This window comes from Esox lucius, chromosome 2, assembly GCF_011004845.1.
Source record: "Esox lucius isolate fEsoLuc1 chromosome 2, fEsoLuc1.pri, whole genome shotgun sequence".
Taxonomy (NCBI): domain Eukaryota; kingdom Metazoa; phylum Chordata; class Actinopteri; order Esociformes; family Esocidae; genus Esox; species Esox lucius.
In genome coordinates, this window is record NC_047570.1 from 22,021,289 (window position 1) to 22,045,643 (window position 24,355).

Consider the following 24,355-nt stretch of genomic DNA (forward strand, 5'->3'; position numbering starts at 1 on the left):
ATACTGGCAAATCACACTAGGTCGACATCAAAACTGGAGTTCACAGGGAAAAACTTACTGGAGGTGAAAAGTAATACATAGTGTAGTATTGCATTAAGAATAAACAGTAAAAAAAATCAACATTCAGGTCAAGCTAGTGGGCCAGTGACTCAGACTACTGCGCTACATTAGAAAAATGGAAATGGCCAAAATCAACCATGACGTCAGCACAGAGAGATCTCTATCTCGACGGAGGGCGGCACCCCTCTCCGCTCCTTCTCTTCTTCATCACCATCCTATCTCCCACCTTCTGCTTCTTCACCCTCCCCGTCTCTCTAAAAGAAAGTGCTCCTCTGGCAGCCACTTCATTATCGTTAAGCAAGTGAGCCTTGGTTCATTTCCAATGGATCATGGATGCAGCACACAAAAACTGTAGGGATGGGCCTGGTGATCATAGCGTTGTTAACAAAACAAGAATATTATTCCATCTTAAAAACCTTTTTATGTATTCATTAAAACATTTTATCTTTCCATTTCATAGCCCCTACCATTTATAGCCCCTACCATTTATAGCCCCTACCAATTATAGCCCCAACCAATTTCCATGACATCCAATATGTCCAGGTTCATCACAAAAACTACACAGCAGGTTTGAGAGCTATTCTGCTTCTTATCACACTGCTTGCTCAGTGGATTCCATGGCCTACAATCAAGATTTAGAATGCAAACATTCAATCTATAACAAGGACTCACTAGGACACGATGAGAGAAGACAACACCCCCCATCCAACCTGGAACTCTGCCGAACCCTTAGGCACAGTCATATGCCGCAAACTGGTTTCAAACACAGCTGTACCATGCACAATTACTTAAGACTGCTGCGCCATATCATAACAATTTGACTGCTGACATGCACACATTTACGGTGACCAGACTGACTCCAGAATGAATACAAATAGTTACCTGTGTCACTTCCTGTCACATGCTCACTGTGGATCTGCTGGAACCCTGGGACAGGCCGGGTGGTCAGGTACCAGACAGCGTGGAGCACATCAGTGGCATGGACCCGGTTATGATCTGAGTACAGGCAGAGATTCACACGGGATATCACACATCAGCCATACAAAATGTAAATGCTGCATAGTAATACATCACAAAAATTCTGTAGAAGCTACTATTAATTAATGTCAGGTCCTGTAGCCCTATTATGGAGATTCATGACAAATAATTTAATACTTGAACCGATCTTGATTTAGTTACCAAGTACCCTGGAACAACTAGAATAGCTCCTGAAGTACCACATGTCCAGCCAAATCAAGCACAATTCAAATATGTATATATTTTGACCAAGCACTGATCATTTCGATATCTGACTAAACAATTCCCCAAGTGTTAATATGGGCTTTGTTCCTGGACTCAAGAATGAGTAGGTAGAACTACACTCACAGGGAATATCCCTATAGCCGTTCTCCAGAGCACAGAAGTAGGTCATGAATTCCCTCACAGGGATCTTAAAGATCTCAAACAGGCAAGTGTCCTGGAACAATGTGTAGGTCACCTAGGGGAAACAAAACCTCAAAATGTAAGACACAAATCAAAACATTAGTCAGTTCTTCCAAAAAAACCATATTTAATATAAAAAACAAAACATTGGCCCCTGGTCTAAATGAGAGGGAATTCCCCTTTACCACATGAGAAAAATATTTGTTAGTTTAGTATATCTTTTACACCAGCACCTCAGCTTCTGAATGTCATAGACGAACCATGTGCATCAGAGACGCATCTTCTTCTGGCATTTTACAGCTTGTTTCTATATTACACCATTGAGATGTACATGTTGTTTTAGAACTATATCCTCTGTTATTTCCGTACTTTGATTATTACAATAATTATTACAAACATTTGATCATAAATCTACATTGTTATTTTGATTAATGCTGTGCCAAGCACCCCCCTTTGAATTTCAGAGATTTTCTAGACGGGTTTAAAAATCTAAATTGACCCCTAGGTTGAGAATCCTCCGATACAGGGAATATGCTGCTATATCTGTTTCATGGGTGCAACCCATGAAACAGATGTTGGAATAATGACAGATTATGTGTTCGTTATAACAAAGACACTGAGTAATGACTGATATATCGTAAGTATATGCATGTTATAACACAGACATGGAATAAAGGAACATATTTCTTTATAAGGTTGTACTGACGTAGCTGAGTATTCTTCCGGTCTTCCCTCCTGTTCTGTCCATCAGGTCAAATATCTGAAAGTTCCAGCTGTTGATCTTCTTCATGAGTTCATCGTGGTCCTCCAACAGGGGGTCTAGTCTGAACTCACCACCCTGAAGGCAGGAGATTTTAAAGACATATTTGAAATCACACGTACACACTATTTATATACTTTTTTGAATCCACAAATGACATAACAGTGAAAAGGATTCAAACAATTGGAAAGTCCTACATTTCTTTACACCTATGGCTACAGGAAGTACCTCAAATGACAGCTTAAAATTAAGTTGCACTTTGCTAGTTCATTCTTTTTTTGAGGGGCGCCACACTGTCTATGAGCGTGGCTGAGTATCCCAAATTGCTTTATTACATTGCTTGATCTGAACCAAAACCTAAGGCTGTTTAGGCGGGACCGAAGGGCCTAGTATTTTTGGATCCCCCATCTCTTTCTCTCTCACACACATACACATACACATACACATACACACACACGCATACACACACACACACACAAAATACTGTTAATTGATTTGAATAATGCACTGATGAACAGAATATTTCTGTTGCCTAAAAATAAGGTTTTGTTTGTCCAATAAAGATTGAGACTGCAAGCCTCGGATTAAAAGGTTTACACCAGGACAGAGACAGATCAATACTGGACTTATCACACTAGATTTACACAGCTGACAGCTACATCTCAGCTGAGTAGACAGGCACGCACCCAATAAGTGTTGCTTTGTTATCAGTACTCAATAGAAGGTACATCCTATAGCTAGCTGCTCTGAAGAAACACAGAGGAGTCTCCTCTGATTGAGGGAAGACAAACACTCAATGACTGAATGCTGAAAGTTGCAGTTATGTAACGTTAATGTAACATTAGAATAGTGTACTTCTGTTTTGAAATGTAGTTTAAGTGGAAAGTCTAGCAAACTGCTACTGGTTCTGTAAATGTCAACACTATGTATCTTAGTTTGTGGCAAACATAGTCGTAACACAAAATATGGCGTCAATTGGCCAGGACTCCCTGACTTTTAGGGCAAGACACAGGTTGATGTTTGTCTAAGGCTGTCTCAAAGAAACTTCCTAAATATCTTAATTAAAAATTTATTAAAATCTGTGGAAAGATAATATTCATCAAACCCGTTCTCAGGTTTTATAGACTACAGAAACCATGACCCACCTTTAAGTAAAACAGGCTTTGAATAGCATGCCCCTCACTCATGGAATGCTATGCATATTTAAGTTGGAAGCTGTGATGCCTGTAATGCATTTTAAATGCCTGTTACTTCAACTTTTTTATAACTAACTGCATATGCTTTTCCTAATGTCTGTGTTTTCTTTTTTTTTTTTACAATAATATTTTATTCAACTTTAATTATTCTTCTTTTACTTTTTATTCTGTTTTCAATTTCTCTCTGCATTCCATTTTAAATTGTTGCTGTTGTTTCTAAATTGCTGTATTACAGGGCACAAATGTAAAAGAGACCCTGGTCTCAGCTTGTTTCCCCTTTACAAATAAAGGAATATACATATATCCAAAAAATAACTATAACCATATGTTGAAATATGGGCTCATCCACTGTGCTATAACACTTGCAAAGAAAGCATATCAGTATGGAATGCCATTTGGGTCTCTGAGTGTCTAAAAATACATACTTCAAATAAAATAATTTCACATCAATTATAGTTATTGATACATCAGAACTCATACTGTATATTACTGCCTGCATCACTCAATGTAATGTGTACATATGCTTTTAATGCAGACTCTGGGACTGCAAGTCCGAAAAAGATAGATAGCTGAGGGATTCAAAGTCTGCAATTCATAAGATCGCTTTCGTTGATGGTTGTGTTCAGACACGTTAGGTTCAAGCCTAAGTAGACAGGGTAATTGCTTAGAACAACTGAGCTGCATACTTGCCTTTTTTAAGTTTATCTATTATGTTATTCTAATGAACTGAAAGTTAATTCCTCTAGAACTATTGACCAAGTCACATACTTAAACATAGCTAAGAATAATATACGTTATGTTATGGGAACAGAGTTATGTTATGGGGAAATAAACTACAGCATAATCTCAGTTCTGCTGACATTAATACCATGTTTACACTAGGTTGCAGAAGATGTTCCCTTTCTGTAAGAATGCTGACAGAACACCAGGTCTAAGTCCTCTAAAAGGTCCCCCGCACTCTTAATTGAAGTCATGTGAGTTGTCTTTAATGACGCAAGAATATGACTGTGATTTTCACAAGTGAAATCCATACAATGTTGCACAATGGACTGTGGATATTTTGCTTGTTAAGCTTATGTTTTCAGTTTTAACGGAAATAGTTTATCACCCAGAAAGTGTAGAGAATCCTGTTTTTGTGTCTTATCAATGGATTAGTCTTGACTAACTGATTGATTAGTCATGGAACCTGTCTCTGATGAGTAAGGTAAAATAACACTGTGGCTGGGGACAATGGGTATTGTAGTTTCAACTGTTAGGTCTTAGCATTTATTTAAGACACAACTACTGGTAACTCATCAGGCCAAACAGTAATTGGGGAAAATAACAAACAAAAAGTGATCTGTGAATTTCTTTATTAATTGTATTCCCTGAACCAAGTGTGATTTGTGGTAGACGTGTTGGAGTAGCCAAACTATATACTATAATCTTCCATTAGCTCTGAATGGGATCACAACTCGCCAGTGTGAAGTCCCCATCACAATAGGAACCTTGAGCTTTGACACCGGGTACCTCTGTTTCCTGAGTCGGCTGCACTGTGGCTGTGCTCTGCACCACCTCCTCCTCTGTCTGGTTCCGGCCCCCTGCGTCAAGACTCCTGTCCGACTCTGCCTCCACACTCTCCTCCCGGATCAAGGGCTCCCCCATGAACTCTGACCCTTCACCTGCTGAGGATACACATAGCAGATGCAGTGGGAATCCTTCTGATGAACAGACTGTCTGGTGAGAGTGGAAACAGTAAGCTACCCAATGTGAAAATAAAAGTGCAGCATGTTTAAATAATATATTTCTTCCCATTTAAGCAATTTAGCAGATAATCTTAACCAGAGCAACATACTGGCCCCCATGGGAATCAAACGGTGGCATTGCAAGTTACCTGATCGTACCAAGCCACTGACTCCTGTGGATAGATTCCAGCAGGTGACCTACCTGAGCGTCTGCGCTGGGCCTCAGTGTGACCCTCCCCCACCTCTATGCCAGGGGCGCTCTTCAGTAGCTGGCGACCACAGCTGTATGGGGAGGGGGGAGGGACAAATACAGCAAACTAACATCAATCTTAACCACTGATGGAATTCAGTACCTTTGGAAAGTTTGTCAGAACACCTTTTCTACATTTTGTTGTTTTATGGACTTGCTGAAGTGTCACATCAGTGCATCATAATGCAGAAAACTCAGGGGCCAACTGATTGATATCTGGGTGCCAAACTCTAATGCACATGGCTCTGGTCAAGACTACCTTCAGAAATTGTGACACTACTCATTTAGAAAGCCTGAAGTGTGTGTGTGTTAGTGCCAACTTCAAGAACAATGACGAAGGAGTAAGAGATCCTCGGTCTGAGAAGCCAACCTGTTGCAGAGAGACCCAGAACCGCGGTAGAGCCCCTGGAAGTCAGGGGAGCTGAGGGTATAACCCAGTGGCTTGTGCAGGTTGACGCTGGGCTTTGTGAGGAAGTCCGCCGTGTCAGGGAACTCCACCGGTGGACGTGTGACCTGTGAGGAGGGCCCAGCCCCTGGAGGACTGTGGCTAGGAGAGCTGACAGGACTCAGACTAGGGGACGCACCTGAAGGAGTGATAACGCACCAAGTGATAACACATGCCACTACAGCTTGAATAAGACTGTTTTTTTAAGACAGCCTTTATGCCATGGGCATACCTGCTCTTCTCGGCCCGCCATGGTATGTTAGGGTCACTGATGAGGACCTCTGCTTAGGGATGGTCAGCAGGTTAGCATTGGGCCCATTGGATAGTGAGCTGCAACGTACACACACACACACACACACATATATATACATATATCACTTGTTTATAGAACTACACAGAACTCTGCTGAATGGAGCCCATACACCATTTTAGGATTAACATTAGTTATGCCTGCTCGGATGTTCGAAGATTCAAATAATCTAAAAATTGTTGGAACAACGAGATGCCCTTAATATTATGTTTTAGGAAACAAGCAAGTCTTATATGCTATAAGCTAAGAGAGCATAATCACCACTGTCACCCTGTGGATATAAAAGGGAACTACATCAGAAGGTAGTTGAATCAGACATGAAACAAAGCACTTTTCTCAAGTGTTAAACAGTTCATCAAATTTGTATAGCTGAATAAACATCTTGCATTTAAGTATGATTGTCAGAGGGCAAACATAAAAAATCAGCAGGGGATCAAATCATTTTCCCCCCTCACTGTAGACCTGGACTTAAGTGTTTTGTCATGAAAGCTTTTTCATGTGTGTTTGGGGTCATTGTCTGGCTGAAAGACCACTGAACTTTGATGGGTCCAAAGAGTTTATCTGAATGTCTAAATTGACTAATTCAGCAGAGACTGAGCCAGAGGCAGGGTGCTATCAGATGGATGTGAAGGACAGAATGATAAAAGGCTAACTGATAAAAGGTATAATATAGAATATTCCGCTAAACACGTTTAGTGTAAAAAGTATTACAATTCTCTGTGTTGCAGCTTGCCTATCGTGTAGACTAATGTCTTACATAATGTTATTGTAAGAAATTAGTGTTATTAGATCTCTTGTATTCACTAGTTTTTACCATTTTCCAAAATGTATAGTAATGTACTTTTCACAGTACCCTCCACAATGATTGCGTCTCTTGGTAAAGATGAGCAATAAAGGCAACAAAATTCCGATTTATGGCTACATTTTACGCTACATTTTCCGAGACATACTGAACAAGACTTAAGTGTAAGACGCTTGATTATTTTGTTGTTTAAACTTGCAGATATCGATAACTCGAGATGCTACCTTCCGAGGTACGTGAGCCACATTTTCAATAGAGCCCCCCTGGTATTTTGCAAGTGTTAAGACAATTGTTTTAAGTTTCTCTGCAGCAACAATCCTACGTGACACAGTACATCTAGAAAATGATGGTGTAAATTCAAACACTACGGGAACGATTATGCAAATTAAATAAGTCTATATAGCGTTTTATTCTCTCTCGTAATGTAATAAAGTTGTACTAAAATGTTTTTTACCACTTAATAATTTTTTCTTACTCTGCATGGGGGGAAAACACACATCATTTTTCAAGCAGCATCACAGCTCAGTTGATTAAAACTATTATTGCCCTTAATTATTGCCCTGATAGTTGAGATTGGTGTTTTCAGGTCCTGCGCCTATATTTTATAGCCTTTGCCTAATTTAGATCTAGAACCTTTTTCTTTTTTAATTTGGGTGATACATGACCTTCATTCATAATACTTTTAAATAGTTTAGCAAACCCTCTAAACCAGAGCGACTTACAGATACTGCATCACAAACTTCATGTTGATAGATGACTACAGAAGATTGCCATGTTTGTAACCTCATAGTTAAACCTCAAACAGGAACATTAATCATTACTTCCTATTGCCTGAGATGAATAAAAAAGATTATATGGGAAGATGCTTCTATTAGATTAGGTACAAAATAATGCATTGGCGTGCTAATGGTGATGTGTATATACTTAGTGTAAAGAAAAGCTGATTGACAACATTTTAGTTTTGAACAAATGTAAACCGAAGAAATACATATGTGGATACTGTATACCAAAACATGTTTTAATTACTACAGTTTTCTAGACAAAATGGTGCATCATTTCAATAAAGTACATGGGTGTAATGTCTGTAATAAACACAATCTCCTCGTCCACTCAACACCTAACTGGCTTCTAGGTCATGGAGGAGGGAGGGTGGAAAAGGCAATAGAATGTGGGGCCTAGAGAGAGCTTGCTTTGTTAATGGCAAGGTGAAGGTGGGCAGAGTGATGTGTTAAAACTGGTTTGACATTTAACTGGTGACACTAAGGTCAATGGGTGTCTAAACTGCAAAGTCTCACCTGGTCATAGTTAAACATTAACCAGTAGATGCCCAAGTAATGCTAAGTGGAGCACCACCCCTAACCCCCTGACTTGGTCATTTCGAGGGGAGGGTCTGCGTGCGTGGGGTTAAACCAGGTCATATTGTGTTCAGGGTGTGTGTGTGGTAAGTTTGAGGTCAACATGTATATGGCTGTACCTGGTCATATTGAAGTCAGGATGGGGTCCCGGTTTCTTGCTATTGTTACGTTCCCAGCGGGTGGAGGCAGACTCCGAAGGTGAGAGAGGGGAAGAGGTGGAGCCACGGCGGAGCTGTGGGGTGGGCAGGCTGTTCCTGCTGCTCAGACCCTGGGTGTGTAGCAGGGAGAAGGGTTACATAACGACAAAGGATGCACCTTCATACATGATTGGGTGATAGCTTTGATATTTCACAGCAATAAGGCATGAGGGGGCGTGGTATATGGCCAATATACCACGAATAAGGGCTGTACTTAGTCACGATGCATTGCGGAGTGCCTGGACACAGCACTTAGCCATGGTATATTGGCAAACTATGCATTATTGCTCTTATAATCTGTTTAGCAATGCAATAAAAAACATGATGTGATGTTATACATTTGGTACATGATCTCATACCATAGTAATCAGCCAATCAGCATTCAGGATTCAAACCAACCGATTTATAAGAGACCATATACACTCTAAAGGATTATTAGGAACACCATACTAATACTGTGTTTGACCCCCTTTCGCCTTCAGAACTGCCTTAATTCTACATGGCATTGATTCAACAAGGTGCTGAAAGCATTCTTTAGAAATGTTGGCCCATATTGATAGGATAGCATCTTGCAGTTGATGGAGATTTGTGGGATGCATATCCAGGGCACGAAGCTCCCGTTCCACCACATCCCAAAGATGCTCTATTGGGTTGAGATCTGGTGACTGTGGGGGCCATTTCAGTACAGTGAACTCATTGTCATGTTCAAGAAACCAATTTGAAATGATTCAAGCTTTGTGACATGGTGCATTATCCTACAGGAAGTAGCCATCAGAGGATGGGTACATGGTGGTCATAAAGGGATGGACATGGTCAGAAACAATGCTCAGGTAGGCCGTGGCATTTAAACCATGCCCAATTGGCACTAAGGGGCCTAAAGTGTGCCAAGAAAACATCCCCCACACCATTACACCACCACCACCAGCCAGCACAGTGGTAACAAGGCATGATGGATCCATGTTCTCATTCTGTTTACGCCAAATTCTGACTCTACCATCTGAATGTCTCAACAGAAATCGAGACTCATCAGACCAGGCAACATTCTTCTAGTCTTCAACTGTCCAATTTTGGTGAGCTTGTGCAAATTGTAGCCTCTTTTTCCTATTTGTAGTGGAGATGAGTGGTACCCGGTGGGGTCTTCTGCTGTTGTAGCCCATCTGCCTCAAGGTTGTGCGTGTTGTGGCTTCACAAATGCATTGATGCATACCTCGGTTGTAACGAGTGGTTATTTCAGTCAAAGTTGCTCTTCTATCAGCTTGAATCAGTCGGCCCATTCTCCTCTGACCTCTAGAATCAACAAGGCATTTTCGCCCACAGGACTGCCGCATACTGGATGTTTTTCCCTTTTCACACCATTCTTTGTAAACCCTAGAAATGGTTGTGCGTGAAAATCCCAGTAACTGAGCAGATTGTGAAATACTCAGACCGGCCCGTCTGGCACCAACAACAATGCCACGCTCAAAAATGCTTAAATCACCTTTCTTTCCTATTCTGACATTCAGTTTGGAGTTCAGGAGATTGTCTTGACCAGGACCACACCCCTAAATGCCATGTGATTGGTTGATTAGATAATTGCATTAATGAGAAATTGAACAGGTGTTCCTAATAATCCTTTAGGTGAGTGTACATTGGGTATGACATCACATCACGTTTTACTTCTCTAATTAAATTGGTAACCAGTTCATAATAGTGATAATGGCATCTCAGGGGTTTGTGGTTGGCTAAGCATTTTGGTAGGATGAAATCCGGAGAACAAGTGGAAAAATATGTTAGTCGGCCTAGTCTCAGCAGGCTGCTGTCTGGATGTCTGGGATGCTGGCACACCTTCAGGGACTTCCTGTCCCCCCTATCTCCAGGGTCATCCACCTCAGAACAGGGGTAGAAGCCTGGAAAGGGGGTAAAGGGGTTGACCCGGGGCCGGCAGGAGCCAGAGAAGGTCCCCATGAGGCTGCTGATGCTGCGCAGTGATGAGACCGTATGGGGAGGCAGGGTCGAGTCCATTAGCAAGTCAGACACCATGTTCCTGGCCTCATTGATGACCGACAGGTCCACCCCGTTTCCACTCACTGCTCCCTGTAGACAGAGAAAAAAACTATTAGACACTGTAGAGAGCTCAGATACTGGTTCCCCTCTAGGTTTCTTCCTACGGCTTGACCCTACTAGGGAGTTTTTCTTAGTTACTGTGTGTCAAAATTGTTGTTGTATCTGTAAAATCACTTAGTGACAACTGCTGATTTAAAGAGGGCTTTATAAAATAAATGTTATTGATTGATTAAGCTGCCATTTTCAGCGGAGCACAATGGAGAGCAGTGCACTAAACAAACATACTCTACAAGGAAAAGTGCTTGAGCTACTGTGGTCCAGGTTTCTTTGTACTGTTTTAGTACATGCCCAGCAGTTTTAAACAAGACAACAGTAAAGATGTGGTCCCCCACAAAATACACATCCCCTCAGGCTAGTGCCTGTCATTTTGTTCTGGTAGCATTGCAACTGTGGAAAAAGTTATAAACGGCTTGTCACACACACTCAGGTAAATGCTGAAAATGGCGCAATTGTCTTTTGTATCAATAAGAAAGCTAAAGCTTCTTCTGGGTTTTAATGCTTGACATCTGGATCACAGGAAATTGAAGGAAGATAACTATTTAGATGAGTGCGAATTATTATGCTGTATTGTAAAATGTGTAAAAAAAAAATATATAATCACACTTTATTTTGAAAGTACATTTTAAACATACAGGGGTTATGGAGACTAAGAATAACCAAAACTAAGGAGGTCCTAATCTGGATTCCGTATATAACTGACCTGGAAAATGCAACTCACAAATATGGAACGTTACTCGCAAACATGTAGTAGCCCTCACAAATACGTGGAGAAACTCACAAATATGTAAGGCCACTCACAAATGTAATGCAAGTCACAAATGAGTAAAAAGCAGGTGACAAATGCTGCAATATTCACAAGTGAGTACACCCCTAAGTGAAAATGTCCAAATATTCACAAGTGAGTACACCCCTAAGTGAAAATGTCCAAATTGGGCCCAATTAGCCATTTTCCCTCCCCGGTGTCATGTGACTCGTTAGTGTTACAAGGTCTCAGGTGTGAATGGGGAGCAGGTGTGTTAAATTTGGTGTCATCGCTCTCACACTCCCTCATACTGGTCACTGGCACCTCATGGCAAAGGACTCTCTGAGGATCTGAAAAAAATATTGTTGCTCTACATAAAGACGGCCTAGGCTATAAGCAGATTGCCAAGACCCTGAAACTGAGATGCAGCACGGTGGCCAAGACCATACAGTGGTATAACAGGACATGTTCCACTCAGAACAGGCCTAGCCTTGGTCTACCAAAGAAGTTGAGTGCACGTGCTCAGCGTCATATCCAGAGGTTGTCTTTGGGAAATAGATGTATGAGTGCTGCCAGCATTGCTGCAGAGGTTATAGAGGTGGGGGGGTCAGCCTGTCAGTGCTCAGACCATACGCCGCACACTGCATCAAATTGGTCTGATGAGACCAAGATAAACTTATTTGGTTCAGATGGTGTCAGGTATGTGTGGTGGCAACCAGGTGAGGAGAACAAAGACAAGTGTGTCTTGCCTACAGTCAAGTATGGTGGTGGGAGTGTCATGGTCTGGGGCTGCATGAGTGCTGCCGGCACTGGGGAGCTACAGTTCATTGAGGGAACCATGAATGCCAACATGTACTGTGACATACTGAAGCAGAGCATGAAGCAGGCCCTCCCTTCGAAAACTGGGCCGCAGGGCAGTATTCCGACATGATAACGACCCCAAACACACCTCCTTGCTAAAGAAGCTGAGGTTAAAGGTGATGGACTGGCCAAGCATGTCTCCAGACCTAAACCCTATTTGAGCATCTGTGGGGCATCCTCAAACAGAAAGTGAAAGAGCACAAGGTCTCTAACATCCACCAGCTCTGTGATGTCGTCATGGAGGAGTGGAAGAGGACTCCAGTGGCAACCTGTGAAGTTCTGGTGAACTCCATGCCCATGAGGGTTAAGGCAGTGCTGGAAAATGATGGTGGCCACACAAATATTGACACTTTGGGCCCAATGTGGACATTTTCACTTAGGGGTGTACTCCCTTTTGTTGCCAGCGGTTTAGACATTAATGGCTGTGTGTTGTGTTATTTTGAGGGGAAAGCAAATTTACACTGTTATACAAGCTGTACACTCACTACTTCACATTGTAGCAAAGTGTCATTTCTTCAGGTTTTATGTATGCTTGTAACAGTCCACAATACAGGGGTTTTAAGTATGCTTGTAAAAGTCCACAATACAGGGGTTTTATGTATGCTTGTAACAGTCTACAATACAAGGGGTTTATGTTTGTAACAGTCCACAATACAGGGGTTTTATGTATGCTTGTAACAGTCCGCAATACAGGGGTTTTATGCATGCTTGCATCATGCTTGTTTTGCAGGTACACTATAACAGATTGTTCCGCCCCAGAAAGCTAATTTCATCAGTGTGTAATGTGATTCTGCTCCAACAATAAACCTGCCCAGCGATGAACTCACAATTAACCAAAAAATACTAGGCCATAGTAGTCCCTGAGAAAAGCAGAACACAATAATCAATCACATTTAGTACTGTACAAGTCTTCTCATTTTTAGATGTCCCAAAGATACAAAATATACTGATGAGCCATAACATCATGTGCAGTTAATAACATTGTTAATCTCGTTGTCATGGCACCTGTCAGTGGGTGGGATATATTAGGCAGCAAGTGAACATTCTGTCCTCAAAGTTGATATGCTAGAAGCAGAAAAAATAGGCAAGCGTAAATATCTGAGCGACTTTGACACAGGCCAAACTGTGATGGCTAGACGACTGGGTCAGAGCATCTCCAAAACTGCAGCCCTTGTGGGGTGTTCCCGATCTGCAGTGGTCAGTACCTATCGATAGTGGTCCAAGGAAGGAAAAGTGGTGAACCAGCAACAGGTTCATTGGTAGCTAAGGCTCATTGACGCATGTGGGGAGCGAAAGCTGGCCCGTGTGGTTCAATCCAATAGACAAGCTACTGAAACTCAAATTTGCTGAAAAAGTTAATGCTGGTACTGATAGAAAGGTGTCAGAATACACAATGCATCGCAGTTTGTTGCGTATTGGGCTGCGTAGCAGCAGACCACTCAGGCTGCCCATGCTGACCCCTGTCCACAGCTGAAAGCGCCAACAATGGGCACGTAAGCATCAGAACAGGACCACAGAGCAATGGAAGAAGGTGGCCTGGTCTGATGAATCATGTTTCCTTTTACCTCACGTGGATGGCTGTGATGTGTGTGTGTCGCTTACCTGGAGAACACATGGCACCAGGATGCACTACAGGAAGGAGGCAAGCCAGCGGAGGCAGTATGATGTTGGGAAACCTTGGGTCCTGCCATTCATGTGGATGTTACTTTGACACGTACCGCCTACCTAAGCATTGATGCAGACCATGTGCACCCTTTCATGGCAACAGTATTCCCTGATGGCATTGGCCTCTTTCAGCAGGGTAATGCGCCTGGCCACAAAGCAAAAATAGTTCAGGAATGGTTTGAGGAACAAGACAATGAGTTCAAGGTGTTGATTTGGTCTCCGAATTCCCCAGATCTCAATCCAATCGAGTATCTGTGGGATGTGCTGGAAAAACAGGTCAGATCCATGGAGGCCTCACCTCGCAACTTACAGGACTTAAAGGATCTGCGGCTAACGTCTTGGTGCAAGATACCACAGCACACCTTCAATGGTCTAGTGGAGTCCATGCCTCGTCAGGGCTGTTTAGCGGCAAAAGGGGGACCCACACAATATTAGGCAGGTGGTCATAATGTTATGGCTGATTGGTGTAATTCACAATGGTTTTATTGTGTTTAGTTTCAGACATATTATTTCCAGGTTAGAAGACTCATCTTATTTTATTTTATTTTTTGAATTAAATACATTTTAGTCAAAGTTTACAAAAGCCTTGATTGCAGCCTCGTTCCATCCCTTCTAATTGACTAATGGCCCAGTGTGCATATGAAAATTAGGCATATATAATTTCTTTATTTTTCACAAAGTACTGAACAAAAGTCTACTATATGTTATTTGGAACACTTCAAATGGGATTGACCCTGACTATACAGCACTTTTAAAAAGCTGCCACTGTACAGTTTTATCATCGTCCAAGTTGCTTGGTCCTCCAGTTTTGAAGAAATGGCCTGAATTAGGCAGAATCTTGGTGGTGCCATTTACCTTCAACTTCTTGATAATCATCTTGAGTGTTCTAAGGGATATTTAAGGCCTTTGAAATATGTTTTATACTTATATTTTGTATCTCCTGATTTGTGCTTTTCAAAGATATTAGTTATTTTCAAAGCTCTTTGGTGCTCATGGTTGAAAGTTTGCTTTGCAATTTACCACCCAACAGAGGGCTGAACAGGAAGCTAATTAACTTGGAATGTGATTTCGAAAGTAAATTTAGGATTGTTTTTAGAAGTGGGGTAAAGACCTGTGCAAATGTTTCACATTTTACTACATTACAGCATGATTCTAAAAAGGATTACATACATTTTTCTTACATCAATCAACACATAATACAATTACTTTCTGTTTTATATTTGTAATTTAATTTAACACAATTTGTAGATTTTACCCTTTGACATTACAAACTTTGTGATGATCAGTGCCAAATACTCCTAATTAATGCCATTTTGATTTTATGTTGAACCATAAAAAATGTGGAAAGGCCCAAGGGGGATGAATACTTTAGAACCACTGAAAGTGAAAGAAATTCATATTGAAATGAATTAATCTCTGTGGCATTTAAAGAAAGGTAATACACTTCACAAAGATTTAGAGTTTCTATATGGACTGTATATATATATATATATATATATATATATATATATATATATATATATATATGCATGTGTTTGTGTGTGTGTGTGTGTGTGTGTGTGTGGAGTAAAAGTTCAGCGTTAGCACTTTCCTGCCCATTGGTGTGGACAGAAACAGCTACGAGGCTGACATGATGCTGACAGAGACCCTACCTGTACCCTTACCCATTTTCATCCCTACCCCTGTTCATGCCATAGAAAAGATATGAGGGTATAGAAAAATATGCATTACTTTAAGGCATAGCCCTGTGGCCACAATAATTGGGAATAGAGGACGGTTGCGACAGACAGACAGTGGAGTACAACTTTTTGTTGCTCTGCATGTGCAGTGTCTGCAGAACACCGCAAAACCCAACAGGAAGACAACCACGGAAAGAACAAAATAAACACACTCCCACAAACAGACATACAGTGAGGGGAAAAAGTATTTGATCCCCTGCTAAATTGTACGTTTTCCCACCGACAAAGAACTGATCAGTTTATAATTTTTATAGTACGTTTATTTGAACAGTGAGAGACAGAATAACAACAACAAAATTCTGAAAAATGCATGTCAAAAATTATATATATTGAAATAAGTATTTGATCCCCTCACAATCAGAAAGATTTCTGGCTCCCAGGTGTTTTTTATATAGGTAACGAGCTGAGATTAGGAGCACACTCTTAAAGGGAGTGCTCCTAATCTCATTTTGTTACCAGTATAAAAGACACCTGTCCACAGAAGCAATCAATCAGATTCCAAACACCATGACCATGACCAATGAGCTGTCCAAGGATGTCAGGGACAAGATTGTAGACCTACACAAGGCTGGAATGGGCTACAAGACCATCGCCAAACAGCTTGGTGAGAGGGTGACAAAAATTGGTGCGATTATTGGTAGAAGAAACACAAAATAACTGTCAATCTCCCTTGGTCTGGGGCTCCATGCAAGATCTCACCTCGTGGAGTTGCAAAGATCATGAGAATGGTGAGGAATCAGCCCAGAACTACACAGGAGGATCTTGTCAATGATCTCAAGGCAGCTGGGACCACAGTCACCAAGAAAACAATTGTAACACAGTATGCCTTGAAGGACTGAAATCCTGCAACACCTGTAGGTCCCCCTGCTCAAGAAAGCACATGTACTGGCTCATCTGAAGTTTGCCAATGAACATCTAAATGATTTAGAGGAGAACTGGGTGAAAGTGTTGTGGTCAGATGAGACCAAAATCGTGCTCTTTGGCATCAAGTCTACTCGCCGTGTTTATAAGAGGAGGAGGAATGCTGCCTATGAGCCAAAGAACACCATCCCCACCGTCAAACATGAAGGTGGAAACATTATGCTTTGGGGGTGTTTTTCTGCTAAGGGGACAGGACAACTTCACCACATCAAAGGGACGAAGGACGGGGCCATGTACCATCAAATCTTGGTTGAGAACCTCCTTCCCTCAGCCAGGGCATTGAAAATGGGTCGTGGATGGGTATTCCAGCATGACAATGACCCAAAACACACGGCCAAGGCAACAAAGGAGTGGCTCAAAAAGAAGCACATTAAGGTCCTGGAGTGGCCTAGCCAGTCTCCAGACCTTAAACCCATAGAAAATCTGTGGAAGGAGCTGCAGGTTTGAGTTGCCAAACGTCAGCCTCGAAACCTTAATGACTTGGAGAAGATCTGCAAAGAGGAGTGGGATAAAATCCCTCCTGAGATGTGTGCAAACATGGTGGCCAACTACAAGAAACGTCTGACCTCTGTCAGGGTTTGCCACCAAGTACTAAGTTGTGTTTTGCAGAGGGGTCGAATACTTATTTCACTCATTAAAATGCAAATCAATTTATAAAATGTTTGACGTGTATTTCCGGATTTTGTTTTTGTTATTCTGTCTCTCAGTGTTCAAATAAACCTACCATTGAAATTATAGACTGATCATTTCTTTGTCAGTGGGCAAACATACAAAATCAGCAGGGGATCAAATACTTTTTTCCCTCACTGTACTGCCAGACATTTTGCCAAATTTTACTCACGAACACATCTATGAAATTTGGATAATAATGTGAAATCAGGTTCATGTGAGTTCAAAACATTCCTCTCAATTCACCATCTCCTAATTCATTCCAGACTCAATTCAGTGAAAAATTATTCCATTTGAGTGAACTACACAAACAATCAATAAAACGTTTTGTTAGTTATTTAATGCCCTTTTTGTGAGTTTGTATTCTTTCAGTGCCCTTTCATTGTAGATTCATGATCTTTGTTTGTATTTATTGTTATTTTAATAATTCCATGACCTAAGGGCAAATAGATAGTTTGCTTTTATAGTGATATCTCCAGATAAGTATATTCTCTCTGTGTTTATGTGCAGGGTTTGTGCTAAAGATTTTGCAGCTTTAATGCAGATTGCCTGCAATTCTACACATAAAGCTATGAACGTTATGAACATTTTGCCATGTATAAAAGCTATGAATCTGTGAGAAAATGTTGCACATTTCTGCATTTTGCAGTGGTTAATTTTGTGTTAATAATATGCTCAAACATTATGGCAAGAACACTGGGGCGCCTGGGCACGTGCCCCGGACACGTTTTGGGATTTATAGTGCCTTCCCTCCAGAATGAACTGCACCCCTGCATTTAGTAGTATATGCACCCTCCCCTAGTCAAGACAGATAGTGTTCATACATGCAGTACTGTATCTCCCCAGATCTTTCAGAGTCCTTAGTCCTACCTTGTGGACTCTTCTCTTAAGCTCACCCCACAGGTGTTCAATGGGATTAAACTCAGGGGACTGGGATAACCACTGCGAATGCCTGATTATGTGGTCAGTAAGTCATTAGTGTGGATCTGGAAGAATGCTTTGCATCTTTGTGGAAAATCCCACAACTGGAATGTGTGTGGCACTTTTGTTTCTCTAGTCTAAAGATCAAATCCCAATACCCCAGAGCATTGCCTTGTGTAGGTTGTCTTTCAGAATGGACGTTCACATTAAAAAGGCCCGGCTGTTTTGGAATCTCTGGCAAACAAGGATTTAATTTGGCCAATTTTATGCCAGCACAACATTTCAAAAGGGTTTGGACAGGGGCAACAAAATATGAGAAAATGTGTGTAATGCAAAAAATAACCTGATGGAACATCACACAACATATTAGGTCAATTGGCAAAGGGTCAGGACCATGATTAGGTATAAAAAGAGGGGATGAGTCTTTCATTAGTAAAGATAGAAAGGTGTTCACCACTCCATGAAAGACTGCACGGGCAAATAGATTTTGAGAATAACATTTCTCAATGTAAAATTGCAAATGCATGCGTGTCTAGTTTGAGAAACACATGCCTCACAGATCCTCAACTGGCAGCTTCATTAAATACCAGCAAAACACCAGTCTCAACATCAACAGTAAAGAGGCAACAAAGACATTTCTAAGTGACCCCAAACTTTTGAACGGTAGTGTACATATTATTGGAGAAATTACAATTTGTTTATAAGCTCTTGCTTGTCATTAGAATTGAAAATGTTATTGTTTATGAAGAAAATCTCTTAATCTTTTCTTTCTAATTTAATGTACAAATACAAACTTTTTAATTACTAAATGTATTGAAATGTATATTGCTTAATTCGTTAACGTGTGTTTATTTCCACACCAAGAGTGTGAGCTTGTGTTTGTGTCCACACTGACCTGATACTGGGGCTTGTACCACTGCTTTAGGTCCCAGTCCCATAGGATCATCTAAAAGAGAGAAAACACAGACACATCTGTCAGGCATTATTGATAGGACATATGCGTAGGCGCGTGTATTACAAACATATAGGTCCACATACTGTACATGTATGAATTAAACATAGCCAAATATAATTGCTTTGACGTTAAAGACAAAGTACTGCAACAGATGTTTTATAATGCATTCTCAAAAAATCCTAATCTTTGTAAAATGTAATGTAAAATATGTTAGTACTCCTTTTAAAGATTTCAATAAAAAGTGATTTAATTCACCCATATGATTTCTTTTAAAGTAAACACATAAGGGAGTAACTGAATAAGGGCAAACAACTTACACAGACATACAAACTGTGCACATTATATAGCTGTAGAGTGTTATTCAAGCCTACACACAACATGAGCTCTGCCTTATACATTTCATAGAAAGTCAAACCACCACAACCACAATGAAACATCAACAAGCGCTCTCAGATCATATCTACCCTCAATTACGTCAATGGTCAGCATTTCCACATCTATCTATCTGAGAAAAAATACACCAAACAGGAGATTACAATCACAAACTGCTACTATGCCACAAAGACCTAGACACTACTGTTGAACTTCTTCACTTACTGGGTCATATGTTACTTCACAACATATGAAAACAAAAGGTGTATGTGCATTTGTTTCAGTACAGACCACAAAACAAGTCACAGACATTTCACAGACATGGAAAAATTTAATCACATTTCTGAAAAACAAAATGTCCCCGTCGAACAACAACTGTATGTGTGGATGATGTATTCCCTACCCTATCTTAGGCCTCTACTTGTCCTCAGCGGTAGGAAGGAGATTTAACACACAGGTTAGTTCCTATGGTAAACCCAGAGAACAAACACTCATTCCTCTCACTCAGAGAATATGTAGTCTTTCTACTGACCACAAGGGGTTGTGGTAGAGGCATGTGAATGGATGAACTTCAAGGCCTTGGCTCTTTATTCAGTCACAGACCACCTCTCTGACGTGCACAAACACTCAACAACACACATCTAAACATACAAACAGCACAATCCCAGGCACTATAGTCATTATTTGACTTTGAAGTTTACCAAATATGCACTCAGATCAACAGTTTGAGAACATTATAACACTGACATATAATTAAACAGTAAATATTTGGTAAGTCTTTGATGCTTAAATATCAGTTCACGGATCAAAAACAGTGGAACAGAGTGCAGAGAAATGAAAACAACATTCTTTATGGACTGCTAGAAAGCTCTTATTATCCAGTTGCATATTTTTGGTATTCACAGAATTGTAAATGTTTCATAGATGACACAAATCAGACATGTATCTTTAAAGATACAGTAAGTTAATTGTGTTTTAACTAACTGACAAAATAAAGACACCTTTGTGATCGCATTGGAACCTTGGTCAAAGATACCGCTCGACCTGTAGTCAAAGGTATTTTGACTGTTGCACCTTGGGAGTGTGTGCAATAACAGTGTTGTTTCATATAAAAATGTATCAACAAACACCAATAATTGCCAACAGAGCTCCTCATAATGAAGGCTGAGACAAAAACCTTTCTACTGCATTGTAATTAGATGCTCCTCAAATCATAGGAAGTTATATTGATCAGAGCAAGATGCACAGTGTTTGTCATCATCATGTGTATAATGCAGCCAAACATTTAGTACAGCAAATAAGCACTGCCATGGCAACACAACATAGAAGCCGGCACACAATGCTCCAAACGCCAAGGCAACGGGACGGCGGGAGAAGTCTAGAGAGAGATCTGTCCGACGTCTGCTTGTTTACAGGGGGCAGGTCAGAAGAATAGTTACAGAGGGAGAGATGAGGAGGGAGAGTTATGGAGAGGCTGCAATTTAGTGGAGGAAGGGAAAGCGGGAGAGAAGCTGCTATGGAGTGGATGACGCAGTCCAAATGTGCCTACTGGCCAGGCAGTGTGTCAGACTCCAGGAGCGTGTTCCTTAGACACGTGTGGTTCTCTGACGCTTAGTTCACACCTCTGTGAGCATACAAACACACAAAGCCTGTTCACGGCTCACTGTACATATGCATGTTCCTCCGTCACCTCAACATGTAGTCTCACGTAAAACATGCCTTTGCTCTGTTCACACAAAACATTTTTTTTTTTTTAAGTATTCCTAAGATGAACTATACATTTCATAAATTTCAATATAAGTAATGTACAACCCTGTTTCCAAAAGAGTTGGGACGCAGTGTAAAATGCTAATAAAAACAGAATGCAATGATCATTTATCCCTATATTTAATTGAAAACAGTACAAAGACAACACATCAAATGTTGAAACTGAGAAATTGTATTATTTTTGGAAAAATACCTTCACATTTTGAATTTGATGCCAGCATTACGTTTAAAAAAAGTTGGGACAGGGGCATGTTTACCACTGTGTTGCATCACATCTTCTTTTAACAACACTCTGTAAGCGTTTGGGAACTGAGGAGACCAAATGCTGTAGAAAGTGAAATGTTTTCCCATTCTTGCTTGACATTGGATTTCAGCTGCTCAACAGTTCAGGGTCTGGTAATTTTTTCAGTTCAGGTCATTTTTTGCTTCATAATGCGCCAAATATATTCAGGAGGGGACAGGTCTGGACTGCAAGCAGGCGAGTTTAGCACCCAGAGTTTTTTACTACAGACTCATGCTGTTGTGATACTTGCAGAATGTGGTTTGGCATTGTCTTGCTGAAATAAGCAAGGCCTTCCCTGAAAAAGACGTCACCTGGATGGTAGCATATGTTGCTCCAAAACCTGTATATGTTGTTCAGCATTAATGTTGCCTTCACAGATTTGCAAGTCACCTGTGCCCTGTGCACTAAGGCACCCCCATACCATCACAGATGCTGGCTTTGGAACTGTGAGCTGATTAAAAGCTGGATGGTCCCTCTCCGGCGCCCATGATTCCCAAAAATAATTTCAAATGTTGATTCGTCAGACTGCAGGATAGTTTCCCACTTCGCCTCAGTTCATTTTAAATGAGCTTGGGCCCAGAGAAAGGGGTGGTGGTTATGGATCTTATTTATATATGGTTTCTTATTTGTATGGTAGAGTTTTAACTTGCATTTGTGGATACTGCTACATTCTGTGTTCACAGACAATGGTTTTCAGAAGTGTTCCTGAGCCCATGCAATGATTTCCACAGAATCGTGTCTGTTTTAAATGCAGTGCCGCCTGAGGGCCCCGGAGATCACGGCCAACCGATATTGGTTTTCAACGTTGTCCCTTGCATACAAAGATTTCTCTGGATTCTCTGAATCTTTTAATGGTATTATGTACCATAGATGATGAGATCCCCAAACTCTTTGCAATTTAACTTTGATGAACTTTATTCTTAAATTGTTGCACTATTTGCCTGTGCAGTCTTTCATAGAGTGGTGAACCCCTCCCTTTCCTCACTTCTGACAGAACCATCCTCTCTGGAACGATCTTTTAATATCCAATCATGTAACTGACCTGTTGCCAATAAACCTAATTAGCTGTGTGATATTCCACCAGGTTAGGTTTTTTATCATTACACAACTTTTCCAGGCTTTTGTTGCCTCTGTCCCAACTTGTTTGAAACGTGTCTCTGGCATCAAATTCAAAGTGGGCATATATTTTTCAAGAAACTATAAAATGTCTCAGTTTCCAAATTTGATATGTTGTCTTTGCACTATTTTCTATTGAATATATGGTTTAAATGATTTACACATCATTGCATTCTGTTTATATTTACCTTTCGTGAAGCCTCCCAACTATATATCAACCATGAAAACCTGTTCGACAGGAGGAATGAGCTTGATGCAACAGAAAGGCATTGCACTTAAAATCTGAATGCTGTTGTCTGACAATGTGACTTAAGAACTGTCAATGCAAGGGTTATGCAAAATTCACAGCATTGTGCGTGGTATGGCCTCTGGGTGGCAGTTAAGGAGGAATGAGTGCTGGTGATCGTAGCCATTATGGTGGTGTTCTCACAGCAATCTTCCTCCTTATCTGCATCTTGCATCCATAGGGCAGCATGGCATGACATCTCTTTTTTCCAGCTTCTTCCCTGAGCAGCTCCTTGAGAGCTTTATACTTTCTTTGACAAAGTCCCAAAGGGAGGCGCCTGTGCAGTGCCTTGCTGGCTACTGCTGGAAGGTTCCGGAAGCTGCCAGCTTTGCAGCTGTGCTTGGGGGTGTTGTCTGGATGCTGATTCAGATGTTCCACATACAATTCAGGCTATCAGCAGTTATGCAATGTAAAGTTACTAGGCCTTCTGCTTACCTACTGAAAACATTTGAAAGTATAAAAACAACTTGAAATTGCAATATTTGAATGTCTATTTCACTTATACAAACGTTTTATTATTTTTAAGAACGTAAAATGTTTATGTTCATTCAACAACTTTTCTTCCATGTTTTGACCTAAGAATTACCCGACAGACTACGTTCAGTTTCTTTCAAAAACATGTAATATCCCTATTGTGTGAAATCTGCTTCATTTGTCCAACATGCCAATATTTATGAGTTGACATTTTGGGGGTAAGTACTCCCTCTAAGGAGTACAGACACAAACACCAAAGGTTTTACTTATATTTTGTAACATGGGATTTTAAAAGCAATGTTTTGTCAGTAGTGCATAATCTCCTGTTTACAGCTCGGTGAAGTGTCTGAATCCACATCAGCTAGGTAATTTATTCAGGAGACTTTTCTAAAGCCTTGGTAATGGTGCGAGGTGGCTGAGATATTTGTGAGGAGGGAGCTGTTTTGTGCGAGGCTAGGAGACGGGAAAGTATCAGTAGTATGTACGTTTCTCACCTGGCTGCCCTTTGCTCTGGGTTATGGCAAGGAGCAGAAAAACTCCACACGGACACGCTACACCTACCGAGCCCTCAGCCCACCCACCATCCACGGACAGCCACCCAGGCACACAGAAACACCATGCTATAGCACACCCTGGTTCCGCCGCAACAACAAGCATCTTCTTTGATTACCACAACCAAACCTGACATTTAACTTGTACTACAGTCTGCAGACATATGGCTCGCCATAGACCATATATACACTGACCTTGCAACATAATAAACATTGCATTTACTGATCTGTTTGTATGAGCAGCCGGCTTGAGCGTCGTCATAACTTATTCCTCAGTGCATTTCTAAAACACAGCAGTAATTGGAGCAGCTAATCAGCCCAGGCTAATCTTACACCGGTGTGATACATTAGACTACCCTGCCACTGGCACCGTGGTGCGAGCTAGGATCAGGCAGGGTAGTGAGTGTGA

The 24,355-nt window shown here is 41.0% G+C and overlaps 1 protein-coding gene across 2 annotated transcripts in view; it reads right to left on the reverse strand.

Moving 5' to 3' along the window:
- pde3b (phosphodiesterase 3B) overlaps nucleotides 1-24,355 on the reverse strand; it is a 95,680-nt gene that overhangs the window by 7,069 nt on the left and 64,256 nt on the right. Inside the window, exons 2-11 of one of the 2 annotated variants that reach the window (XM_010890509.5) lie at nucleotides 19,038-19,088; nucleotides 10,346-10,594; nucleotides 8,444-8,592; nucleotides 6,090-6,187; nucleotides 5,783-5,996; nucleotides 5,365-5,444; nucleotides 4,948-5,099; nucleotides 2,189-2,320; nucleotides 1,426-1,537; nucleotides 943-1,056 (exon numbers count right to left, since the gene is read on the reverse strand). In XM_010890509.5, coding sequence (XP_010888811.1) covers nucleotides 943-1,056; nucleotides 1,426-1,537; nucleotides 2,189-2,320; nucleotides 4,948-5,099; nucleotides 5,365-5,444; nucleotides 5,783-5,996; nucleotides 6,090-6,187; nucleotides 8,444-8,592; nucleotides 10,346-10,594; nucleotides 19,038-19,088 — 1,351 coding nt within the window. Of the gene's footprint in view, nucleotides 1-942; nucleotides 1,057-1,425; nucleotides 1,538-2,188; nucleotides 2,321-4,947; nucleotides 5,103-5,364; nucleotides 5,445-5,782; nucleotides 5,997-6,089; nucleotides 6,188-8,443; nucleotides 8,593-10,345; nucleotides 10,595-19,037; nucleotides 19,089-24,355 lie in introns of both variants that reach the window. The other variant, XM_010890508.5, reaches the window with a different exon arrangement.